At 39.2% G+C, this 25,767-nt stretch overlaps 2 protein-coding genes across 4 annotated transcripts; one reads left to right on the forward strand and one right to left on the reverse strand.

Annotated features, from left to right (window-relative positions):
- The first annotated feature begins 353 nt into the window (after positions 1-353).
- On the forward strand, positions 354-7,612 carry nup54 (nucleoporin 54). Of its 2 annotated transcripts, XM_008423776.2 has the most exons (15): positions 354-492; positions 871-978; positions 1,803-1,883; positions 2,059-2,223; positions 2,606-2,689; positions 3,369-3,524; positions 3,724-3,950; positions 4,190-4,377; positions 4,468-4,664; positions 4,743-4,797; positions 4,906-4,999; positions 5,645-5,752; positions 6,050-6,169; positions 6,832-6,942; positions 7,103-7,612. In XM_008423776.2, exons 1-15 carry the CDS (start codon positions 450-452, stop codon positions 7,229-7,231), a joined length of 1,866 nt encoding a protein of 621 aa, XP_008421998.1. In that variant the 5' UTR covers positions 354-449; the 3' UTR covers positions 7,232-7,612. The 2 variants fall into 2 exon arrangements, with proteins under 2 accessions (XP_008421998.1, XP_008422001.1); XM_008423779.2 differs by lacking the exon at positions 2,059-2,223.
- A 516-nt stretch (positions 7,613-8,128) lies between these two features.
- ppef2b (protein phosphatase with EF-hand domain 2b) lies at positions 8,129-18,157 on the reverse strand. 2 transcript variants are annotated; one of them, XM_017308033.2, is made up of 17 exons: positions 18,111-18,157; positions 17,786-17,855; positions 17,177-17,304; positions 16,122-16,176; positions 15,806-15,981; positions 15,563-15,677; positions 15,425-15,471; positions 15,182-15,348; positions 14,374-14,410; positions 14,134-14,283; positions 13,692-14,042; positions 12,374-12,580; positions 12,116-12,258; positions 11,632-11,738; positions 11,389-11,552; positions 11,210-11,297; positions 8,129-9,100 (listed from the first exon to the last, which is right to left on the reverse strand). In XM_017308033.2, the coding sequence occupies exons 2-17, from the start codon at positions 17,835-17,837 to the stop codon at positions 8,916-8,918; spliced, it is 2,172 nt and encodes a 723-aa protein (XP_017163522.2). In that variant the 5' UTR covers positions 17,838-17,855; positions 18,111-18,157; the 3' UTR covers positions 8,129-8,915. The 2 variants fall into 2 exon arrangements, with proteins under 2 accessions (XP_017163522.2, XP_081469922.1); XM_081613796.1 differs by having other exon boundaries at positions 8,130-9,100; positions 12,395-12,580.
- Positions 18,158-25,767: the final 7,610 nt, after the last annotated feature.

Here is a 25,767-nt window from a genome sequence, read left to right on the forward strand (position 1 = left end):
GTGTCTCAAAGACAAAAACATTATGATGAATAACACAATGACAATTACTAACTCACAAATAAGAGATTGTAAATTGCGCACAACACAACTATGACTTTTATTAAGAAATAGTTTGCAATATCTACATAGCAACTGTCACAGGATTTTGATGACTAGTGCCAGCAGACAGTGGACTTTTTTATAAGTATAATGACATTTTACATTACTGTGTTGTCATTAAGTCATATTAAATTACTTTCTATGATTTATTTTCATTATTATTCCCGATTTTATGTGAATTTGAGCGTTTCCGTATTCTGTTATATTCTTTTCTAGTTTGTTGTCGACTCATTTTAAGGTAGTAGCAATCTGAATTACAACCACAAGGTAGCAGTACTTCCCCACTTTGTAGAGTGACTACTGACTGGAGAACAAGGCGAAGAAGAGTGCTTGCAGTAACAGTCGTCAACATGGCGTTCAGTTTTGGCGGTGCCGCGACTAACACAGGGGCAGGTATGAGCAATATTTAATAAGGTTTTGAGTTATGTCACATGTGTGTTACGAACGCGGCTTTCCGTGAAACTAATTTAGAACATGCTAATGTAACTGATTGACTGAATGTTGTAGCTAACTTACCGCTAACCCTCCACGTCTCTAGCAGTGTGGTAACCAAGCTAAACGATAAACTTACAGGATATTTCTTGTGGCCTTTACACATATGGCTTGGAAAAAAAAGGGTAGTTTGTAGTAAAGACATGTGTTGACTTCTATTCCTGCTTGAGAAGGTTTAGAATCCGTCTTCATTTGCTCCGTACTAACCATGCTTCTCTTGAGGTTGTTCTCTCTTTAACACAAGATAATTGTTACTGAACTCTATTTGTTCTTCTGAAGGGACGTCCGGGTTTTCATTTGGCCAGTTTGGTGCCAAAACCACAGCTTCAACAACGTTTGGTTTTAACCCGACAGCGACCACTACCACCGCCTCTTCAGGCTTTGGCAGTAAGTCCCCCACAGCTCCTGAATTGTCTACAACACAGGTGTCAAACTCCAGTCCTGGAGGGCCACTGCCCTGCAACTTTTAGATGTGCCTCTGCTGCACCACACCTGAATAGAATTAGGTAATTAGCAAAGCTCTGGAGAAATTATCTACACAAGAAGGAGGTAATTAGGCCATTTCATTCCAGTGTTTTGTAGCTGTGGCACATCTAAAAACTGCAGGACAGTGGCCCTTGAGGGCTGGAGTTTGACACCCCTGGTCTGCAAAGACTTCCACACTTAAACTCATAATTAATTGGGGTTTAAGTCTGGACAAGATGGCCATCCACCATCTTGTCACTTATATATAAATGCCTCTTGCACTTCTTTATATTTTTGTCTTGTTTCAAAAACAATCAGTAATTTAGGGGGGAAAAAAAAGTTTTATTCAGATAGTTCACCTTTGCCCGTATTTGTGTTCACTACACATATTGCAGGAGTTTTTAAGCTTTTCTTCACTCCTCAATAAAGGTCTTTACACAACAACTGTATTTGATACTTGATAAGAAGTACACACTGGTGGACTTTATAGCTTACTTCTAAAGCAAATTACTATTACTGGATTGTGAAGTAGAATGGCCGAATACAAAACCTTTTCAGGTTTTTCAGTTGAACAATTATACTCTGTGTTTGTCCATGACATAATCCTATTACAATACATTCAATCTTAAACTCTTAACGTGATAAAATGTATAACATTTGATATATGAGTTGATGAATTTTTGTCTTATTATTTTGTATTTACATCCATGTGTCATTTTAAACACCGACTTGTTTGAATTTCTCAGCTCTGACGGCTCCTGCTTTTGGCGCAGCCACGACTACAGCTGCACCAGCCACGGGATTTAGTTTTGGTGCCTCCAACACAGGTGAGACGAAGGTCCTATTTCAAGCATCAAATGTGTCTGTTGTTTCTTTAGATCGCCCTCCTTCTAGGCATATGGAGGCTGTTAATAATACAGAGTCATTTTGAGCTCTGGCGTTGTCATTTATCTCCTTCATGTTACTCTCTCTTTCTTCGCTGCCTGCCTGCTTTGGCTGCAGGATTTGGGGGGCTTGGAGCTGGAAGCACCACGGCTGGTGGGTTTAGCTTTGGGGGGTTTGGTTTAAATGCAAACCCAGCAGCAATCAGCTTCAGTGCAGGTTGCTTCGGTACAGCAACCACAACTGGCTCTGTTTTCAATTTTGGTAATAGCCTGGCTAGCACAGGTAGAAGATCTTTGTGATTCAGTTCATTTTGTGCCTGTCAATCATGCATTATTGTTTAGTTTTTCCACCTCAGTGCGGTGCAGTGATGTTTTTTTTTTCTCTTTCATCTCACTTGGTGATTCTAAGTCACAACATTTGCATGAAAACTTTTGAGTTCTTCACCCATGCCTGTTGATGCTCATGAGGAATGTTTTTATGGAGGAAAAAAAATAAATGGAAATTATTTGTCAAATTCTTCAATTATTGTGAAAGTTTTGTCATGATTGTTCTTCTCTGCTACCCATCAAACATGCTGTTTTTTTTTCTTGCTCTCTTGCTTTCCTTTCATCCTCTTTTTGCCATTTCTTTCATCTAACTTGTCCTCGTTCCCATTGCTTCACAGGTCCATTTGGTGGCTTTGGGACAACTACAACGACTGCTGCCGCACCAGGATCCACTTTCAACTTTGCCCCCTCCAACACAACAGGTCAGTAACAGACCTCAAAACATCCAGCTTTACATTTTCCGAAATTTAAATTTGGAATCAGAGCAATGGCCAGTAAATCTAAGTTGTTTCTACAACCCCTTATATTACGTGGTCACTGCAGAACCAGTCAAAAGTAATGGAGCGGTCCCATTGAGCAATACACCTGGCTTCACTGTTCAGGCTACACACAGACTTCATTCAGACATGATTAGGTGGTGTGATGCTGGTGGCCTGTTTCTCTTCTGAAGGCCCTGATTAACCTGGTTAAACTGGAAGGCATCATGACCTTTTAAAAATACAGGGAGATGTTAAATATAAACCATGTAGCATTTAAAATTTGGTCAGGGTAATGATGTAAAATATTTAGCTGTCTCTATACAAAAACGTTGCACTCGTCGTAAAATTATAGGAGTCAATGCTCGTCTAATTTCATATCCCTCTCTCTGAACCAGCTTTGTAAAATTATGTTGTCCATCACCAATCATCCCTAGACTCTTATTAAATATTACAAGCTGATGAATTACACTAACCTGCCACTAGATGTCACCCTTTGTCTCCCAGAACATGGGACAAAAACCTGACTGATGATCCTCCTACAAAGCTGACATATTTTCTAAACACTCCCGACCTTAAAGATGGTTTTCTTGTAGGTGATAATTTTCTTAATATTGTTTTTCAGGGGGCTTGTTTGGTAACACGCAGAACAAAGGGTTTGGATTTCCATCTGGACTCGGAACTGGTACCACTACTGGAGCGACGGGCTTTGGAACTGGATTAGGAACAACTGGCCTCGGTTTTGGAAGTTTTAACATCCAGCCGACACAACAGCAACAAGGTCAATAATAAAATAAATAATTTTTTGAAAATATCTGTGCAATTGCAGATATTTATAGCTGCACCTTAACTAGCTTTTTCAAAATGATTGTATTAGAATTTTTATTTATTTATTTTAATTTATTAACTAGATTGCACATAAATCTCAGCATGACTATGTGTTTGACTCCTATTTTTTATTTTTGCTATTCCTGCTACAGGAGGCTTGTTTGGCCAGCCGGCCCAGCAGCAGGGTCAAGCTCAGCCAACCCAGCTTTACCAGCAAGTGACCGCTCTGTCAGCCCCAACTCTGCTGGGAGACGAACGGGATTCCATACTTGCAAAGTGGAACCAGTTGCAGGCCTACTGGGGAACAGGGAAGGGCTATTATGTTAACAACAACCTGCCAGTGGACTTTACTCAGGAGAACCCTTTCTGCAGGTTCAAGGTAAATTAGGGATAATTGGTTCACTCATTTTATACTCCTTACTAATCATACGCAGTTTGGAAAGATCAAAAATGTAAGTGTTTTGCAGGTTCAGATAAGTAAGAGTAAAAAGGGAATATCCAGAGACAGAATATGTTCATGTTTTCATGTGTTTCATTGACCATTTTTGTCTGATACTGTATAAAAAGGTTTACCTAGGTAGCCCTAGGATCCTGTATTAATCTTTGGTCTTTTTGCAGGCAGTGGGGTATAGCTGTGTCCCAGTAAGCAAGGACGAAGATGGTTTAGTGGTGTTGGTGCTGAATAAAAAGGAACCTGACACCCGTGCTCAGCAGCAGCAGCTGGTCGAGTCGCTGCACAAGGTTCTGGGAAGCAACCAGATTCTGACCGTCAATGTAGAGGGTGTTAAAGCTCTGCCCAACGATCAGTAAGTTTCTCTAACTTTACCTGGTTTCCTAAATCCTGAAGACTATGAAGCCACCCTGAACAATTACCTCGTGCTTCATCTATTCTGCAGGACAGAAGTGATCATTTATGTGGTGGAGCGTTCCCCCAATGGCACCTCCAAGAGGATCCCAGCTTCCACACTCTTCGCCTACCTGGAGCAGTCCGGCATCAAGGCTCAGCTCACCCAGATTGGAGTGATCATGTCAGTAACGCGCACAGAGCTGTCCCCAGCACAGCTGAAGCAGCTGCTGCAAAACGCTCCTGCAGGTAAATATGTGCACATATGTTTGGTCATTTTGTTGCTAAAATCAGCTAACGGCGTCACCTCCTCTTTACCGTCACCAGGTGTGGATCCCATCATTTGGGAACAAGCTAAGGTGGACAACCCTGACCCAGAGAAGTAAGTTGGAATGTGTTTTTATTATTTCGGGTTTTTTCTTACTTCTATCCAAAGAGCTCATAAATGGTCCTAGGTTTTGTCCTTGAAACGCCTTCCATAAATGTTCAGGTTAATCCCCGTACCCATGGTGGGTTTCAAGGAGCTGCTCCGCAGATTGCAGATCCAGGAGCAGATGACCAAGCAACACCAGACCAGAGTGGATGTAAGTAAAAATATCTCTTGCTTTTCGTTTCTACATTTAGCAAATGTTTAGAAGTAAAGGCAAAAAAATGGACAAAAAGCCACCTGGTTATCAGAAAAGGAATTCTGAGGCAGACCTCTGGTGTCAAGGCCGGTCCGCAGATGTCCAGTCAATCCTCACTGCCAGCTGCTGGTTTTCATCATGAAATATTAGAAATACCAGAGCAATCAGCGGGAGGAAGAGTGTTTCAGAAAATGTTTCCTTATTGAAGACTTCAATTGAAAGCCTTGGATAACCTTGGGTCCTTGTGTTTATAACTCCAGTGTGGTTTAATTCGGATGCGACTTTAGGGAAAGAACTACGAAGTTGGGTTTAGTTACAGAAGATTTGGGTTTGGGTTGGAAACCTAAATTGAAGCGGAAAAACATTCAGAAACACCTGCATAGACGGGATTGGAACATTAGAACTTTTATAGCCAAATTTCGGGAGTTTTCCATAACAAATATCTTTCCAAGAGTTTTTCTATGGCTCGTTATTGCACAAGCTGCAAGGAGTGAAAGACCAAAATGGGGGATGGACGCAGGAAAGTGGTAAAGTCTAAAGGTTAAAAAAAAACATCTCTTAATGAGACGTCTTTGTTTGCCGCCTTTGTGCACTTACTTTCAGATAATCTCCAACGACATCAGTGAGCTGCAGAAGAACCAGGCGACAACTGTAGCCAAGATTGCTCAATACAAGAGGAAGCTGATGGATCTGTCTCACAGGGTGCTGCAGGTAGCGTCTGCATTCAGTTCAACTAAAAAATTTGTGCATTTTATTTGTCTCATTAACAAAAACAGAAAACTGCGAATGACACAGACGCAACTTTTAAGCAGCCTCCACACCCCCCCACTTTACTGACCCCATATTCTCTCAGGGAGATTTCAGACCCCTTCTTTCTCCCACAAGTAGCAAAAACCGCATCGAGCAGCATGTGTAAATTACTTCAAGTTGGAATGTCCTGGCGCCGTCCGCTTCTCTCCCGGCTCTATAAATTCATCATCGATAATTCTGGCATATTTTTCCTGGAAGGTACTGATAAAGCAGGAGATTCAGAGAAAAAGCGGCTACGCCATCCAAGTGGATGAGGAGCATCTGAGGGTGCAGCTGGACACCATTCAGTCAGAACTCAATGCACCCACACAGTTCAAGGCAAGTGTGTCCTGTCCAATAAGAAGCCTTTTCTTTTTCCTTATTTTTTCAGGTGTTTCATTATAAGTAGACTTATACTATTGTCACACTTGTAGGTTTTATATTTGAATGCATCAGTATTGGTCTGAAACGATTAATCGTGAATAATCAATTATGGTCAACTAATGTATTGATCGATGAATCTTTAACTGAAGCATACAGACTCAAGAAAAGGCCATTTGCTGAAAGAACGACACCGTCAGAACAGTAATTACGCCCAAACTGTACAAAAATATATACATTTTGCATTTAAGATATAAAAAAAAAATTGTATGTTCTACCCAGAACTCTGAAAGTGTCAGATTTAGATTCTCCTGGTTCAAATCCTGTAAAAACCAAATTCTCCTATGAAGCATATTTTGCATCTAATTATTAATTGGCTTATGCTAATGATCAAGTGTTCACTAAAGGAATGCTTTCTTGTTGCACTTTGGGCAATAAACTATATGTTTTCTTATTTAATAAAAGGAATGGTGAAAATCTGGAACAGCTTTTTATCTGATTATCTGAATAATCGATAAAATAATATTAGATCCAGCCTTCATAGGGATGAAACTCCTGTTGTAATTCAGACACACTTTCTATTCCATCTGTAATTTGTGTTTGTTTCTAATCCTATCCAGGGTCGGTTGAATGAGCTGATGTCTCAAATTCGAATGCAGAACCACTTTGGAGCCGTGAGATCAGAAGAGCGCTACAACGTCGACGCAGACCTGCTCCGAGAAATCAAACAAGTAGGATATCTTTTTGCCCGTTTATAAATCTAAGGCTTTTATTTATCAGATTGGTAAGAGTTACTCAGAAATATTTTTTTCCTGTTTTACACCGACTTCATAATATGAGATGGAGTTTTTTTTCTAACTGAAATACTCTTATCTTGCCTCACACTTCCAGCACTTAAAGCAGCAACAAGAAGGTTTAAGTCACCTGATCAGCGTCATCAAAGATGACTTGGAGGACATCAAACTCGTAGAACATGGACTAAGCGACGGCGGCCACATGAGAGGGGGCATCCTGAGCTGAGGACATCCGTCCACCCTCAACTTGTGTCCAGACCCTCTATCAGGCTGAAAAGGGACACTTCTCAACCCAGATCAACCTTCACCAAAGAAGGATATTAAAACCTCATGTTTTTTTGCAGGTGTGATAATTGAGTGTTTGGATGAGTGAGTGGTCATTCTCTGCCGTCTGGGCCGATTTAAACAGCTTAAAGAAGACTCAACAGTGTCTAATAAAAGCAGGCTTCCCTCATGTTAAATCAGATTATGCATGTGGGGCTGTGAACGCATCTAGCAAGTAAGCTGTGGGAGTACACAGCATGATTCAAAACTATGTAAATACATATTTGTATTTCTTTCTTTTTTTATGCTAGTAGAATATTAAATCTTTGGATTTAAACAACTACATCTTCTTTTAATACATTGGTGCAGTAGAAGCTATTTGTTTTTTTGTGGTGGAGACATTTCCAGGCTGCGTTCGTTACTTGTATTGTTTGCATTTATTGATTTGAGTCGTTATTGTAATAATGTGGGTTCATTTCTTGTTTACCTTTTTAGATTAGTGGTTTCCTACATCTCATCAAAGCAGGGCTTCACTTGATAGGTTTATGTCCTGGATTTGCATCCTCTACTGGAATGAAAAGGCTGATTGGCAGTTGAACTTATTAGGCTCCTTCAAACCGATTACATCCCCTCATGCAACAGGGTCACCCACATGCTAAGGGTCTGTAGTGTTATCCAGCGCACACGAAGATGTAAACATGTTGTCAGATGTGCAGAAGAAGCAACACTTAACCGTAGAATGCCTTCAGTGTTAATAAATAGGGGAAAAAATGCAGAAACGGATTAATAGCAACTACCTCTACAGACAAAATAACTCTTAGAAAACATTGCAAAACAAAAAGTTCTAGTCAATGAAAATTAGACATGAGGAAGTGAATCTTTAATTTTTTTTTAATTGATATGTTCAATAGCAAACCTTACAAATGGGATGTTTGATATTCCAATAGAAAGTCAGTTCTGGTCTTCAAGGATGTTTTATATGAATATTTAGCAGGTTATCCTGAAACTGTTTTCCAAGGCTTGTGGAGAAGAAACAGGCCCACAGCATCACAGATCCTCCACTGTGTTTAATGGGTCAGAGGTGCTTTTCCTCTTTGTTTTTCTGAACTGTATACAGATCATTTTAGGTGAGCAGCTATTGTCAGCGTTTCCTGACTTACTAGTGTTGTCTCGTCTTTCCTATTTTGAAGAGTGACTAAGATAAGTAGGTCTCTGTGTTGTTGAATGAACAACATGGAAAAACGTAAATGATTTTGAATAACTGCAGGCATGGTTATAAGTTTTAAGTCATATTAGGCATCAATTGGCACCCATATACAATGGTTGATCAGAGAATGTCTATTTTCTTTCACCAACTAAATAGGCAATGTTTAAGTACAAAATTGTGGTAGAAAATCACGGTAGAACTACACTATGTAGGAAACACCTATGATACAGATGGAGAAATAATAATGCACCCAAATAACCTACCCATTAGAAAATGTGGGTCCAGATGATTTAACTAAGCTAACACTGTCAAACGTCCTTTTTATTTACACAGCACATTTAAAAACAACTGACAAGGCGTTTGGCCTGATCTTCAGACTGTTTGGTCTTGTGGTTTTCAAAAAATAATAATCCAACCTATTACTCGCAACTTCTCTCCATCAGGAGTGTGTGGAGAGGTCGACCAGGCGAAAGGCCTCCATGAACTCATTGATGTCGATGCTGCCATCCTTGTTGAAGTCCATGCTCTGGGCCAGGTCAGTGATGACCTTGTCACTGATTTCCATTTTAAGATGAGAGCTCAGGAGCTTCCAAGTCTGACGAAACTCCTCGAAAGAGATCAAACCTATAAGAACGGGAGAACTGTACACTTTAAGCATTGTTTTGATCGGGCTGGTGCCTCGTTGATTTGTTTAAGTTTAATGGATGGAGCAAAAAAGGAATTTCAACCACTAGTAGAAGTGACTCAGTGACACCAGGTTGGAAGCAGATACATTTAAAATCCAGCATGCATATATCTGAAAGTTCTTTCAAAGAACCTCTGTAGGTAAGGATTTAAGTACAGTGGCGGAGCTAGACTTTTAAAGTTGGGGGGGCCAAGGGGGAGCCAGGAAGTCTGGGGGGGCAAAATTTAAAATGTGTGTGTGCACATATATATACTAAATGCGTCTTTCTGACAGGTAAAAATAGTTCGGGTCGGACCAGAATTATTTGCCTGATGGTGGTTCAGGCTTCTAATGAGTTTACATTTAATGAGTTTGGAGCACACAGAGAAAACCTAGATAGAATGTGTGATCAAGTTGTGTTGATCTACTTATTGTAGTTTATGTAGAGGAATAGCAGCTGACTGTAGAGAGAGGAAAGAAATTAAAGTGCAGATACGTTAGGCAGAAACAAGCGCAGAGCGCTGTGCAATAAATGCTCCACCTTTAAACTCCAATTAATCACACATGAGATGACAAACGCCAAATATACAATATATAGTTACACTGCTTACGTTAATGGTGTTTTAAAAACAAAACCAGTAAAAACTTAACTGAGTTAATATGTCAGATTCCCTCCTCACCTCGTCTTGATAAGAACAGAGAGCAGTCCGCTGGTTTCTGTCCAAACTGTGATCAGCTGACCACTTGGTGCTCAGACAGTTTCAACTTTACGCACAGAGAACATCGTGGAGCTCATTATTAATCATACTAAGAACAATATCTGTCAGAGAATCATCTCTGATCTGGACGCTTTAACCGACCAGAGGCTTTGGAGCGTCCAGCAGCTGATCGGCTTCTGTGGGGTTTTTCTTCCGCTGCAGGATCAGGAAACGATCAGAGTTCTGTCGTCTTCTAATCACGTAATTTCGTGAATTGTTACCTGATTTCAAAAACGTTCTAACAGAGAAATAATAAATGTTTCGTTGGATGACTACAAATTGGAAATAAAATGATTTTTTTCTTTGACGGACAACGAAAAAACTCCAGCGCCACCTCTGCTCCAAACTAGAACATTGTCGGCCCCTCTTCGGTTTTTTCTCTTTTTTGCAGAGGATCAATAAATAACTTATTGGTGTTTTACCATCACCACCAGGTATGAAATGCTTTAGCCTTTGAGTTGCACCACAGTGCAGCACAACTGAAACACCCAGGAGAACAATATCAGCTTGTTGTTATAGGCTGGTATCGCACCTGATCTAAATCTATTTATTTATGTCATCACATGGACTTATATCAAGTTTTATACATTTTCTTTTCATATATTTATTATTGTTTTTCTTCTTTAGATATCAGGTTGACTTAGAATGATTCCAAATAATGTACAGGAATAACCTGGTGCTGTTACATGTCAATCATCAGGGGGGGCAACTGGGGGGGCCAATCAGATGACAGGGGGGGCACTGGCCAATCAGATGACAGGGGGGGCAACTGGGGGGGCCAATCAGATGACAGGGGGGGCACTGGCCCCCCCGGCCCCCCTTCTGGCTCCGCCACTGTTTAAGTAAGCACAGATATTCCAGTATTGGTTCTTGTTCTGCAGGGAGAATTCAAATATATCACAATTAAATGGTAATTAATTGTTTTGGAATGTTGGAAAATATGTTGAAATAAAAATGCAGAATTTTCTTAAAATTGCAAACTACAGCACGGTTCATGAAACATATAATTAAAACAAATTCTAGTGAACAATTATTTTAAGAAAATTATGCATTTTTTATTTCCAAATCTGGTTAAAATTTTGGTGAATTGAATTTGTTTTAATTTGGGTATACATTTTCAGGCGTTTTTTTTCTGCCAAATGTAAATGATTGGTTGCAGATCTATTTCGTTTATTTTATATATGTATTGATTTCCTGTTTAAATTTAACTAGGAAGGATCAAAGTAAGAATATAATAATTTATTCTTACGTTTTTTGCGGGTTTTTTTGGCCGTCCACAGATGAAAAGTACGCCCGCTGCGTCTTGCTCACCTGAGTGATCCGTGTCTATGATGCGGAAGATGGTCTCCAGGTTGGAGTGGTTTTTGTACATCGTCTCCATGATGCTGGTATCCGACACCTGCCAGGAGTTTGAAATTACTTTCTCATGTTTCAAGTAGTCGTGACAACAGAGCGAGCAGCGAGTTGGAAGATGTGTTTGAAGAAAACACCTCTGGTTTGGGCTCAGTGATGGAGAGCTCTCGTATCCACTGCTGGTAGTCCACCATGCCGTGCTGGGCCCTGTTGATGAGCTGCGGGCGCAGCACTCTCCAAGGCAAACCCAGCTTCAGCACTCTCTCTGTAGCTGTCGCCCAGTGGCGTAGAGAAATCACCCCTGAAATAAATAAGAGATGCTTTTCCTGATACTGCCATGTTAACGGGTGTTAAGATCGATGGTTCTGCTGCTTCTGTACCGGTGTTGTTTGGGTCAAACTCCTGGAAGGCACCGACGAGATCCGACTTGTGTACAAACAGTTGCTGCCTTAGCGCTCGCAGGGCTGATCTCTCTGTCCAGCCAACGCTGGTGGAAAAAACGTCAAAATACTTTTTCAGTTTACAAATAGGAGTAGAAGACTTAAGATGCAAAGAAACATTTTTCTTGAAAAAAAAAACAACCTTTGTTTTAGTTAATTGAATTTCCTCTGGCTATTTGCTTGAATCTACAAATATGTTCAGTAAAATTCAAATTAATTAACTAATAAAAAGAATCCTTAATGTTGAACATAAAATTGAAATTTCAACACAAAATATTTTTTACTGTACCATAAGTATAAAATAATCTACTTCTCTCTTTCAATAACAAAATAAATTAATTTTGTGCTTTTGTGCTGCTTAATAAGTCATAAATTTGAGCCTGATTGGTGTTCTCTAGTTGGATTATTTGCTAAAGTTTTTGACCTTTGTCTCAGGGTCAGCTCCCTGCATGTCCTGCTGGCTTGGTACTGAATGAAGTGAGGGACCAGATCGGGACCCATTCTGATGTAGGCTCCTCTGTTGCTGCCCACCTCGTAATAATTAGAGGCTGAAAATATGGTCAGCACCTGTCGTAACAACGGAGGGGAGGGGGGGGGAGAACAAAAAAACACTCTGAGCTCATGTTTTTCCCTCCAGAACTTGAGTTTTTGCTTTTTTTATTGTTATTATTATTATTTTTACCGTGTTTCTTTCTGTGCTCACCCTGCGATTGTGGCAGAACTCGTAGCCATCCTGTTTGCACTCGTGGGAGCGGATGAGAAGCTGAAGGTTGTGTTTTCCCAGCACCTCCTCAGTCACATCTGGCCCCCAGTAGCAGCCTCCGCCTCGCACCTCGTTGGAAAAGCAGCCATTTTGAGGCATCGGATCGCTCCATAGCAGGTCCACTATCTGAGCGCATACATCACTTGTTAAATAAAAACACATTCACATAAAATAATAACACAAAAAAAAGATAGGACACTGATAAATGGACATATGGGTCTTTTAAAATCGTTTTTAAAAATGGCAAATTTCTGTAAAATGTAATAAAAATCAATTCAAGGAATAAAATATGATCTGAAGTGCACACGGTGAAAACATCAACACTCAGCATTTTGAAGCAGCATTTAGTGTGGTGCATGCCTGAGTGTTGAAGTCAGAATGAAGACCATGCAGGGGTCATGGGGCCTTCAGAAAGGAGATTGTAAAACATTATAGAGGTCTGAAAATAATTTGAAGTCAGCCACTCCACCGCACGGAAAATAATAAGCTGCCCTGCTGGTTAGGCTGCCAGTATCACAATATCAGGGCAAAATGGGAAAAAAATAGAGGTCGATACTAATCATAATGAGCACTTAAAAAATACAACAAAAATAATTAAATGATAGAGAAAACATTTCAATTAATGAGTTTTTAAATACACACTACCTTCTACTATGGTGGACAGTATGTTGCACAAACAAAAACTGTTATCTTGACGTTTTAGCACTAAGATCCGTCTATCCTTCCCTTGTTATAAGAGAATTGGGTAACGCTTTATTTGAAGGGGGGTGAATAAGACTGTCCTGACACTGTCATAAACATGACATAGCACATGTCATGAACATGAATAAGCCTTCATGAATATTTATGACTGTTGTCATAAAGCGTCATTCGGTAAATTATGACACTTTTAATACAAAGTTGAAACTTTGTTTAAACTTTACCTTTAATAACATAAAGTTACCAAATTTTTAAAGTGCAATCAGTTATAATTTTATAACAAGTTTATATCAGTAATGATTTCTTGGTTAATGTCAAGTTGTCATAACAAAGACATTTTGAATAATGTCAACTTTGTATTAAAAGTGTCATAATTTACCGAATGACGCTTTATGACAACAGTCATAAATATTCATGAAGGCTTATTCATGTTCATGACATGTGTTATGTCATGTTTATGACAGTGTAATGACAGTCTTATTCGCCCCCCTTCAAATAAAGTGTTACCGAGAATTGTTGTACATGTCTACAGTCTTACTTGTTTCCACTCGTGCCCGTGTGTTTCTGTGGGTTCTCCAAACTCCGGGTCCGAGTCAGAGTCCAACGTCTTCACTTCTCTGTAGGTCTGATCGAACCCAGCCAGCCTGCGCCTCTCCTTCAGCTCGTCCTCTACTGAGCAGTTCAGCTGGGCGCCGCCGGTGGGCAGGTTGTGGAGGGAGCGACGCGGGATGTTGTTCCTCTGACCCGGGGCCGAGGTGTTGGTCAGGGAACGCACCCGGCGGCGGCGGCCTTCTGCTGGTCCGGACGCGTCTTCGTCCTTGCCGCTCCCTGCTCTGTTGCCGTTGAGTGTGGGACGGATCACTTTAGGAGGCCGTAGGACCGACACATACTGCGCAGTCACAGGTTCAACAGTTTCAGCTTTCCTGGGTTTGTATTGTACAAAACACTCAAATCTGACTTGAACTGGAAGCTTCTCTCACTCTGTGTCTGTCCATCCTGGCGACCGTGTCGAGGTCTGTTGAGTCAGAGATCCCTCCATGTACAACCAGGACCTTATGGTTGATCACTGTGGCCAGAGGGAGCCAGCTGAAGATCTTTTGGAGCAGCTTTAGGATCTTCTTGCCGTGCACCTGAAAGTGAGTTCAACTATACGGGATGATCTGCTCTAAAATCCACAGTTTCATCATGCTGCTATTGACTGTGTCAATTTGCGTACTCACTCTATATTTTCCCAACACCTCCTTGGTGAAACCATATCTGAAGGGAACACATTAATAAAACCACACAAGGATTATCAACGTTAGGCTAGTGCAAATTATATATGTAATGTATGTATTCATTTGAAATTTTTAAAGGAGGTCAGAAATGAAAGTGTGGGGCTGCAAGCAGCAACTCCACAACAATGTCAGCAGCTTTCCTATAGTCATTGCTGAAGGACAGCATCCCCACAACAGGATGCTGTCTCTACCATGCTTTACTTGTGCTCAGGTAAACAGGGTTTTTGAAAAATATTCAATTTGTACCACAATAATCTTAACCACAGCACCATCTTCCTCCTGTTTTCTTTATCCCCTATGCGACGTGTGCCAACCTGAAAACAGGACTTGCCATTTTTCAACCATGACCGTCCTCTTGCCACTCCTCTACAAAGGATCAGGGCTTGAACATTTCTTTTTACAAAACATACAAATATCAGAATATTGCTTTATGACACAACCTGGCTTTAAATTTCTTCACAACTTGTACCTGATTTGCCTTCAGTGTTTCTCCACTAAAAGACCTCTGACCGCCTCCACAGGACATCCGTATTAAGTGAACTCAGTTATTTGTGCATGTCAGAGTAAAGGGGGCACTTTTCAGACTTTCATTTGTAAAAAAAAAAAGTATAAGTATACTGTATATGTGCTACTTCACTGCGTCTGCAACGTCGTAAAATATATTGATGTTTATGCTTGTATTGTGACAAAATGTTATAAGTTTAAGCACCTTGCAGGTATTGGGAATGTAAAGGTAAAGTGAAGATTTTACCTTAAGTTCACAATGTGATCTTCATGGTTCCCTCTGTTCAGATGCACTTCATTGGGGTAAACAAGCAGGAACCCAAACAGGATGAGCAGAATCTCTAAAGAATTCTTGCCACGATCCACAAAGTCTCCATTGAAGACGTAAGGTTTCTCACATGAGGGTAAACCATTCTGATCAAAAAAACAAAAACAAATTAAGATGGACATCCTGACTGACGATATGAGGGTCTGCAATATGTTTTGATACCTTATAGAATATCAATAGCAGATCTTCAAGCTGCCCATGCAAATCTCCTGAGAACAAAGAAAAAAAAAACATTTGTAGTAAACAGAATGTTACTTAGGCAGTAAAATAAAACTCCTAGAAAGAGCCGCTTCAGTGTACCACATATCGTAATCTCCTTAGTGTGGCAGACCGACACATGATTGATGTTTGGAAGGATTCTTAGAAGTCTCCAAGTTTCTCCAAGGATCTGCAGAACATAGCGAGCGTGGAGCTGCTACTGGGAGAAAAACATGTATAAATTATCCAAGAAAACCTTGCAAACACCTACTTTTATCTTCTTTTCTCATTTGGGCTTTTTTTTCCCATCTACTATCTCAGATCTTTGTGAACCAATGCACCTACTTGTTTCAGCTTGAAAGCCTCCATTAGCTTGGACACCCCACAGAACGTCATGGGGAAAGTCAGGTGGGGGCCACAGTAACTGTGCGGTACCTCTATGTCTTTGTAGCAGAAATATCTTTCCCAGTCTGCGTCACGGCAGACCTCATTCTCACGAAAGATGTGAGATATTAGGTTTCCTTCATTAAACACAGAGAGGAAGTCAAAAGGAAGTGGATCAATATGAAAGTGAGTCTAAATCTTGGAACAACGAGCAGAGTGTTGATGAATAAAAAATATAGCACAGGGGGGCTAAAGTGTTTATAGATGACAGTCTTACTTTCGCTGCTGGCTGGGGTGAAATGGTCCATCAAGAAGCCAAAGAAATGGTACAGCTGTGAGAGGAATCACAGTTTGAAATGTTTTAATGACGAAAATGCCAAAGTTCAGCGTTTACATGAAGATAGCTCCAAACTTAAACTCACTGATTGTAATGTGCAGTCCACTAACATTAAGGCAACCGATCGTACAAAGAGCGTGAACTTGTTTACAGAACACATGTTGCATACAAAGAAACAGTTAAATGCACTTATTATTGTTTTATTGCCTTACACCTTCACAGCTGACCTAAAACATAACATGAAGTAAACTGCTGCTTGGGTTCTCCAAACCAGCAGGGGGCTCCAAAGAATGCCTTACAACAGACATCCCAAATGTACATTTTTTTTTAATCAAGGCTGAGCCTGTTTATTATTATTATTATTATTATTATTATTATTATTATTATTATTATTATTATTATTATTATTATTATTATTATTATTATTATTATTATTATTATTATTCATCTGGCCAGAACTCCTTCTTCCATGTGCCATCCATGTGGTTCATTGCAAACTCCAAAAATGAAACTTTTTTATGACTTTCTTTCAGCAGTGCCATTCTGTCTTGCAATTTCTTTGCAATGAAGTTCAGATCTGTAAAGTGTAGAAATTACAGTTACCATCACAGATTCTCCAATCTAGGTCTGAGGATCTCTGCACCCGCTCAAGAGTAACTATGGGCATTTTGGCTACTGCTCCAATTAATGCTCTGCTTCCCCAGCCTGTTAGCTTTGCTGGAAAGCCATATTTTAATTGGTTAGTGGTGGAGACATTCCCCTTCCATTTTGTGAGGATGTATTGAACAGGCCGCACTTTTCAGATTATAGCTACACAATTATACGGCACTTTGTGTTTTTTTTTTTTATGACATAACATTTTGATAACATACATTCAATTTGTGGTTGCACAGTGACAAAGTTTACGGGGGTTTATTCTTTTGCAAGGTGCTTTTTAAATATTTTTACTCACATATTGGAGGCTAATGTTTTCTGTGCAAAAAATAGGACCTCACCTTTATTTGATCTTGCTCGCCTGCATACTCAATAGACTGGAAGATGTTCCACGTGCACCTGCGTCTCATTTCCAGCCTGGCAACATACTGTCGATACCAGCGCTGGATCAGCAAAGCTGCTCTAATTGCTGACAAACAGCAGAAGGAGACATGAGGAACGTGTCTAAGTGGCATTGTTTCACTGAAATTCAGCCAAGAGGACGTTCTTCAGCAAGTTGTTTAGGACATCTAAGCTGTTAGGCTTCAGAGGAAAGTTTCTTAAACGTAACAAAACACCTCCAAGAGCCAACAAGTGTTTTCTCTCTGTGTTCGGAGTACCAATTCAAAGTAAATATCATTCTGGAAAGAAACGACCTACCCGTGGCAGCTATTCCGAGTGCATGAAATTTGGAATAAGATTACAGTAATTAAACATAAAATGAGAAGTCCGAGTACAGATTTTAATAATTAAGGTTTTGACGAAGGTAAATAAAATTACCTGGAACAGAAATGCTCACTGAAAATGACCAAAAAATAAATAAATAAAAAAAATTATTGAGGGTCAGAAATAAAAGGGAGGACTTGTTTAAAGTTGTGTTCAATTAAAAGACCAAAGAAAAAACTTTGCACCTCTGTCACATTTGTTTGGCTGGATTCTCGATTTTCCCATGCCGCATCCCATGATCCTTTGCTGGTTTCCCTGTCAGAAAGATCAAGTCTGAGATATGTGACCTTGGGTTTTGCAACCTCAACTATTCAGCAATAAATTATCTACACACAAAGTAGCACACTCCTCTACCATTTCCAACTCATTAAACAGATGCTGAATGAAATCTCTAAACAATGTAAGGACCAAAGATAAAATTATTATTTCAATGGACATATTGTTTCTCTCTTTTTTTTTTTTTTGCTTAAAACAGCTAATATGACTTAATAAAAAAGAAAGAAAACTCACCTATAGGAGTCGCCCGTCTTTCATTACCTCCCCTAACTTCCTTAGCTTCCAGATATGTCCATTTTGTTTTAAAAAAAACTCCTCGGCTGCAACGATACAGCTATGAAAGAAAATGGATTAAAACATGTTATCTCATTGTTCGCTTCCTCTCCAGGTTTGGTGCCTGTAATATTGTAACTCTTCTCAGCTACACATCCATGCATCAGCCGAAGCCCTGGGGCATATCAGAGCCAGGTGTCTCGAACAGGCTACTGTAATCACTCACTCAAAACGAGATGCAGGTGGATTAGGATTAAACTTTACTACAGCTCACATCCACCCTGAATAAACAGACGAAGGGCTCTGCTAAAGGGCAGCAAGCTCTTCAAAAGGACCTCACGTGGTCTCATGTAAGGCTGAGTTATTGTTGTGACTCACTGGACAAACCTGGGCACTGATCCCTGACTTGTCTGATACGTAAATAAAAATAATATCCATGTGTTTCACCAGAAAAACTTTTTTTTGCCTTTTGTTATTAAATTATTTAAATGTGTCTTGAAGTGTAAAAGTTCTTAGTTTTTCTGTCCCCCTCTCCAACCCCCCAAATTTAATTATAAATATCCCACACTCCCCTGATCTTTTCTGCACTTCAAGCTTCACCGATGAATTCATTGCAATTCATCGGTGAATGAATTTCAACACAAGAGTGTGTTGAAATCTTCATTTCAACACACTCCCCTCACTGGGAATGTGTTGAAATGCATTTTGGAATCATCCGCCGCTGGATCTGTGAAAATATTTTCTCTCTCTAAGTCACTCATCAGCCCCAGAAAGGCTCTGTGTGATCCCAGTCGCCGGCAGCTGGCCGTGCTGCGACTCACCGCTACAACAACGGTTCTGTGGGAGGCGTCTGGCCTTCAAGGACTTGGTTTATTCACGGAAGGCTTCAAAAGGCCGAAGGTGCGCTAACCCACAGAGACGTGCACGTGTCTGATTGTGTGTGGGCAGTCTGATGTATTGTGTGGGTGGTGTGTTTTCCTTATACGGTCAAAAAAAACAAAAAAAAACAAGTCAACCAAAAAGTTTTCAAATGTAGCAAATTTAAAAACAGCCTCCATATATAAAATGTGCACTGCCCTGCAAAAGCATTTTTGCAAATTTTTTTAAAATTTATTTATTACATTTTTAATGCATTGCAACAACAAACAGTTTATTTTATTTGGATTTTATGTAAGATGCAACACAAAGCAGAGCAACAATTGTAATGTGGAAGGAAAATGGTGAATTGTTTTAAACATATTTCACAAATTAAAACTGTAGGGTGCCTTTGTCTTGAACCCACTCTAATATGATGCCCCAAAAGAAATATCCAGTGAGTTAATTTTCTTCAGAGCTTGCCTAATTAAATGCAGTTGTGCATGATTATAGCTAAAGTTCTTCAGTTGAAGGCTTCAGGGCTTTGTTAGTGCATAGGAGTGAACAACTAGTCTTGTGAACAGAGCAGACAGACAGATCAGGGATAAAGTTGTGAATTTAAGGCAAAGTTAGGTAACAAAACAACATCTCAAGCTTTGAACGCCTCACAGAACTCTGTTCAATCTGTCGTTTTAAAACGACAGCACCTTCCCAGACCGAGGGCGTCCGTCCACCGGGCAAGGAGAGCTGAGAAGAATCAAAGATTCCCGTTGTAACTCTGGCTCCAGAGATCCACGTCTCAGGTGGGAAATATGTTGACAGGATAGTTATTTGTGCATTCCACAAATCTGGCTGATAAGGGAGATTATTAGAAGGAAGGCCACAAAAAGTCCCTGTGGGAACTTTGTTTACTGGAGAGCACTGACAACACCTGGACTGAGGGGTCAAGCCAGATTGAATTTTTTTAGCCGACAATACAGGTACGTCTTATTAAATTAGCGTACGCATTCCCATTCTGCTTGTTTGTCATATTAACAGTACGATTTGAAAAGAAAACCCTTTAAGCCGGTTTCTCAACATAACTTCTCATTGTTTTTTTTATTTGATGTAATATTCTAAACTTCAGTGTCGTGTTTTTGTGAGTTGGAAGCAAATAAAGGTTTCAAAACAGGTCTGTGTGCAATTAATCTAAAACAAACAAGCTGATCAATAAGATTCTAATTTATTGGTGCAATGATTGACGCATAAGAAAAGCTGCTCATCACTCTAAACACTTCATCTTCATCCGTCAGGATGCAGAGCACAAACTGGTCTGAGTCGATGAGAAGATGGAGCAGGCAAATTCCAGAAGAAAACATGTTACAGGCTGCAAAAGCCGTACAAGCTGAGCTGCAATGGAATGGATTACAAAACATAGCCATGTGTTAGAAAGGGTCACTCAGTTCAGGCCCAAAAACCAGATGAGAGTACATTTGAACATTGCTGCTCACAGGATTTCTCCGTGCAGCCTGAGCTTTATCTTTTCTGCCAAGAAGGAAGGAAAAATTTATTTCTCCGAATGTGTAGCGCTGATAGAGATGTAGCTGGAAACACTTGTGGCACAAGTGGGTTATGCAAAGTACTAACTCAGGGTGTCTGAATAGAAATTCACGCCATTTTTTGTTGTTGTTGTTGCAAAAAATAAAAATAAAAAAAGACATATGTTGTATAATTTTCTTTTTACTTCACAGCTGTGCATAACTTGGTATATCGTACAGTTGCGGCAAACTAACCTGATTAGGTAATTTCTGGTTGTAGCATGACAGGATGTGAAAAAAGTTTGAAACAGCAATGGCCATCAAAGATACTTAAAACATACTATACATTTTTCATACTGTATGAAGAATTGAATTGAAAGATAGCAGCCATGGGCCATTTCCTTAAATAATCACCATTACGTTTTGTCAGAAGGCTTACTGCAGAATTTTGAACATCTTTCAGGCACCAAAGTGACTACAGGTCAAGACCAGGTTACAAATATCTACAATAATCAGAACAAGATGTAATTAAGGCTCGACTTACTGCCTTAAAGTCTCACAATGGAATGTGGGTCTTAACCTTAAAGCATCGTGAAAAAACTTAGCTTGACTACTGAGCTAATTTGTCACCCAAATATTACTCCAAGGTTTCTTGCAAGAAAAATTGCTTGGGCTAATAGTATTTATGTTTTTTTTTACATGGTTGGGCTCTTAAAGCAAAAATCTGTTTTGTTAAGTTAATGGTGTTTATGTGCATTGATATCTGAACATGCATTCTAAAACAATCCAACAAATTCTGAGTAGATGCATCTCTGTTAACTGGAAAAAACAAATAAAGTCTAAATAAACCAGCACAACAACAGAAGGTGATCTTATGCTTTTTAAAAAATGCACTTTGAAGAAAATATAGTGAGAAAAGACCTGATATGGAGCCCTGAAGTACCCAATGACTAAGAGAGGACTCGGAATAATACCTTAATGTGTAGCAAAGTGCAGTTTGTCATTATTAATTTTTTTTTAATAAACTTCAATTATAAATCATTTTCATAAAACAGAGGACTCATTATTCAGTTTGTGTCAGAGCTTAGGATATCTAAACTTAATTGATCCATTAAAAAAAAAATAAAAATCGTTGCAACAAACAACTTGCACTTTAACCGCACACAGACCATCCCCTGTGCCCATAGATTAATAAATTCAATGCATCAAGGTCTCGGCTGGAATTCGAGCTCAGTTGTCTTCTTGCTGCATAGAACTGCTTGGACGAGTTCAGAACATGTAGAACTTTTGCAGGAGCCTGTTCCCATTTATTACATGTAGAATCACTTTTCAACCTTAGGGGATTCTCATCCTGTCACACTTTAAGGAGAACATCTCAACATAGGGGAACATTGGAGTTATGCAAGTGAAAAATAAAATAAACTTTAATTACTACCTTTCAAGAGCTGAACAAAGTATGCTGCAGGGTAGGAACTGGGGAGGCATAGATCTGGCAGGAAGTAAAGCATCGGGTTTCCTTGACATATTGTTCATTAAAAATTCTGTTGCAAAACATGTTTTTGAGTGTGCAAAATACACAAACAGCAATAGCTTGAGCAAATAAAAGAAACTATTTTGAAAGAGAAAAATAACTTCAGTACTTGCAAAACAAATAGTAAATACCTATTTGTAGTATTATTTATTTGCCATGAACTATATAGATTACATCAGATGCTACTGGAGATATGCTACATAAATTATCATGTATGTAAAACAGAGCTCTGCATACAAGTGTGATTACGGGACTATTATCACTCTATGCACAAGAAACTAAACAGACAGATTTTTGTACTCACTGATTATTGTTATTAGAAACATATCCATCTTAAAATAGCCTTTTATGTTATTTAAAAATCCCTCCTTTAGTGTAGAGAATTATACATATATGACAAAGTATGCAATCGTAGGAAACTTTACCACACCTCAACCAAGGAGTAGCGCCGTCACATGCACTGTTTTGTATGGGCGCATGACTGAATGGAATTTGCTAAATAAACATGTCAAACTCACTACTAAAAATATTAATAAAACAATATGTATCTAAGTAAGAATTGTATATATAGTGTGTACGATGTGCAGATGCACTGTATAATTATAGGCTAGTATATGTGTATGTATGTGTACAGATGTAGGTCATACGCATGTATGTGTGTCTATTTGTATATCTACGTTTGAAACGTGATGCGTAACATTACAGAATGTAGAAAATAATGATTGCACTTTGTTGAGCAAATGGAAAGTATAAACATCTCTGTTTTTGTTTTGTTCAAGGTATGCACTTTTTCTTTTGTGGAAATCTAATTCTGTTGGACCCAGTAAGAATAGCTGTAGCTCTACTGCTGCTAACGGAAATCTTAAGAAGCAAACATCACGTGTTAACAGTCATACTATCATGACAGATAGTTATGCCAATGCTAGGAGAAGTTCAGACCTGCAGATAATGGGAAATATTGATAGCTGTGACTGAGACCTCAGCAGGATTGTTGAGACTTGTCGAGCCTCTCATGCAGAACCCCAACAAATATTTTTAGCTTTGGTATAAATCCATAAGACCGATATAGGATATCACAACATTAGCTAAAGGATTTAAGCTCTTTAGATGAACATTGAGGGCAAAATAGCAACTTGAAAATATTTCCCTGAAGGTAAACATCAAAAACCGAATGCATATATGTTTAGGTAACGGATCATATGACCTACATCTCAACGGTCCCAAACTTTCTAACTTGATCAAATATTTTATATATATTGTAATATTTATGTCTATCAGTATTTGCAATAAGAGTGTGTCAATGAGTTTATTTTAATACTTAAATTGTCGATCACGGAGTTTTCTGAATATTTTTGTCTGACTTCTGTTCAGCTTTACATCTCTAGAAAGTTACTTACTTATTCTTTCCCAAGTTTAAGCTTCTTCTGCCCAACTCAAGCTTTTTGCAACCTGCAAAAGCAGAAAGCTGCCTCCACCATCTCTTAGAGTTGGGATGGATTATGTACAGTGTACAGATGATGTATTCCTTCATTGTTTGTGGCAAACTGCAACAGGACTTCTAATGGCTTGGTTGCTATAGGATAGCTAAATATTTAGTTAAAAACAAGCTGTCTATATTTCATGACTTGGTAACTCCGAAGACTGGATTTAATGTCAGACTATATACTACTCTTGAAATATTTGTTTTAGCCTCACAAAATGTGTACATTTATAGGGTATGAACAGGGTGCAGCACTGTGATCCACAAGTGTTAACTGCTGCAAAGCTTCCGCTGGTTTTATTTCTCCAAGTCCAAATTTAGCACGAAACATTCTGATCGTGGTCGGCACTTAAAATTCCTCTCATGGTTTCTTCTGTCTTGTTTCTGCTTGAAGCAGACATTCCTCTGGCTCTCTGGTGAAATATGGTTTGATAACAAATACACCTGAGAAATGCCCCATTTTGGGCCTCATGAGAAAGTTTTTACTTGTGCTTCGTTTTTTGGCAAGGGGATCTTATTTGAGGGAACCTGAGGACAAAGCACCACTGTGTACTGCAACTCTTAACTTCGAGACGTCTCTCTCTCTCTCTCTCTCTTTTTTTTCCCACACTTCCAGATAACATCACCTGCAGCAATTTTTCGGATTTGTTTGCTGCATTTTTTTACCGTGTCCTTGATAAATGACACGGTACAACAACATTTTGATGTTGTTGTGTTTATCGTGTGAGGAAGTTCACTGTTATTTCAAGCCAATGAATAAGAGATGCATAAAAGCAGATAATTTAAGCTTAAATTCCGTAGATATCCGCGGTCTACGGTTTTGTGCAGTTCTTTACATACTTTAAATCTACATGGAATCCATCACAACGTTATTTGGTATTTTTGGTTTAACCTAAAACTATGCAAGGGATCTGGTTGTACATTCACACAGAGGAGCACCTGCAGACACCCCCGCTCAGTGTGGCACAGCTGCCCCCTTAGCCTCTGTGACCTTTAGCGTGCCTCCCATCCAAGTCTTGCACAAGTTTGACCCCGGTTAAACTCTGAGATAACACAAGCTCGAGCTTGTTCAAGTGGTGTGGCTAGGAGCCATCAACAGCACATCGGGGTGGATCTCAAACTGGAAAATAAGATCTGAACTAAAGCTGTTGTGCTTCCTGAATAGTTGCTGGGTTTTTTTCTTTCTATTACAATAAAAAAAAGTTATCTGTATTGTTAATCAAAAATAAAACAGCCTAAGAATGAGTAGTGGCATAGGAAATAGATAATTACTTTATTATAAGCAGAATGTGTATATATAGCAGTGACTGTTGTTATGTGCTCATCCAGGAGGATTAAATGCTGCAAGTCAGTGACTCGATGCAATCTGGTGGGTTTCCTTAGATAGTAGCTTTTTAACCACTTTGAATAACTACGCATTTTTTCTGTGTCAAAATTAATCAATTTTTTCAATTCAATGTAAGTTTTACATACATTTTTATTCATGTTACATAATATACGTATACATGCAAAGGTCCACCATAAACGTCTGGTTGGTATTTAAAAAGAGGTTGGAAATACTATTAACTCTTTTCAAAATAGTTAATAATAATTAATCAGGGGGTTCAGATGACTTAGGCTATTGTACAAATATGCCTTTGTGACTTAGGAAAAAATTGCTGTTGAGCACAAATAACTGAAAGGAGTCTCAGGAGGTTTAGCTGTTAATTTGAGCTAATCAACCTCAAATTTCACAACTATGATCATTCTTACCTAAGCCAAGCAAACTCCAGGTATTCTTTTCCTCAGTAGCAATGGGAAATTATCTTTCAAAGTTCAACTAACAAATTAAACCTAAAGCTCAGGAACAATCTTTAACTGCTTACATATGTTCAAAATAGCTACTTTTTTTCTGTATCTTTTATTCAATCTTTTTTTCATTGCACGTACACATACATGAATGAACCTACACACACTCACACACACTAATAGTATGTATTTCTCTCTTCAGAAAAGTTTTACATTGACTTACATTTTTCATTCATTTCTATAGCGTAACCCCGATACTTACCCTAACAATTACCATTACCATGAACCTAAATCTAATCTAAACTCAAGTCACATCTTACTCCTAAACATAACCCCTATCCCAAAAACAGCATTTCTTCTTAGGGGGCTCCATAGGGAGCAGTTAGTACCCACAATGTACCAAATACAAGGCCAGACACGCACACACCTACATATACAGCTCTGGAA

The sequence above is a fragment of the Poecilia reticulata genome, chromosome 12 (genome assembly GCF_904066995.2).
Source record: "Poecilia reticulata chromosome 12, P_reticulata-male-v2, whole genome shotgun sequence".
NCBI lineage: Eukaryota > Metazoa > Chordata > Actinopteri > Cyprinodontiformes > Poeciliidae > Poecilia > Poecilia reticulata.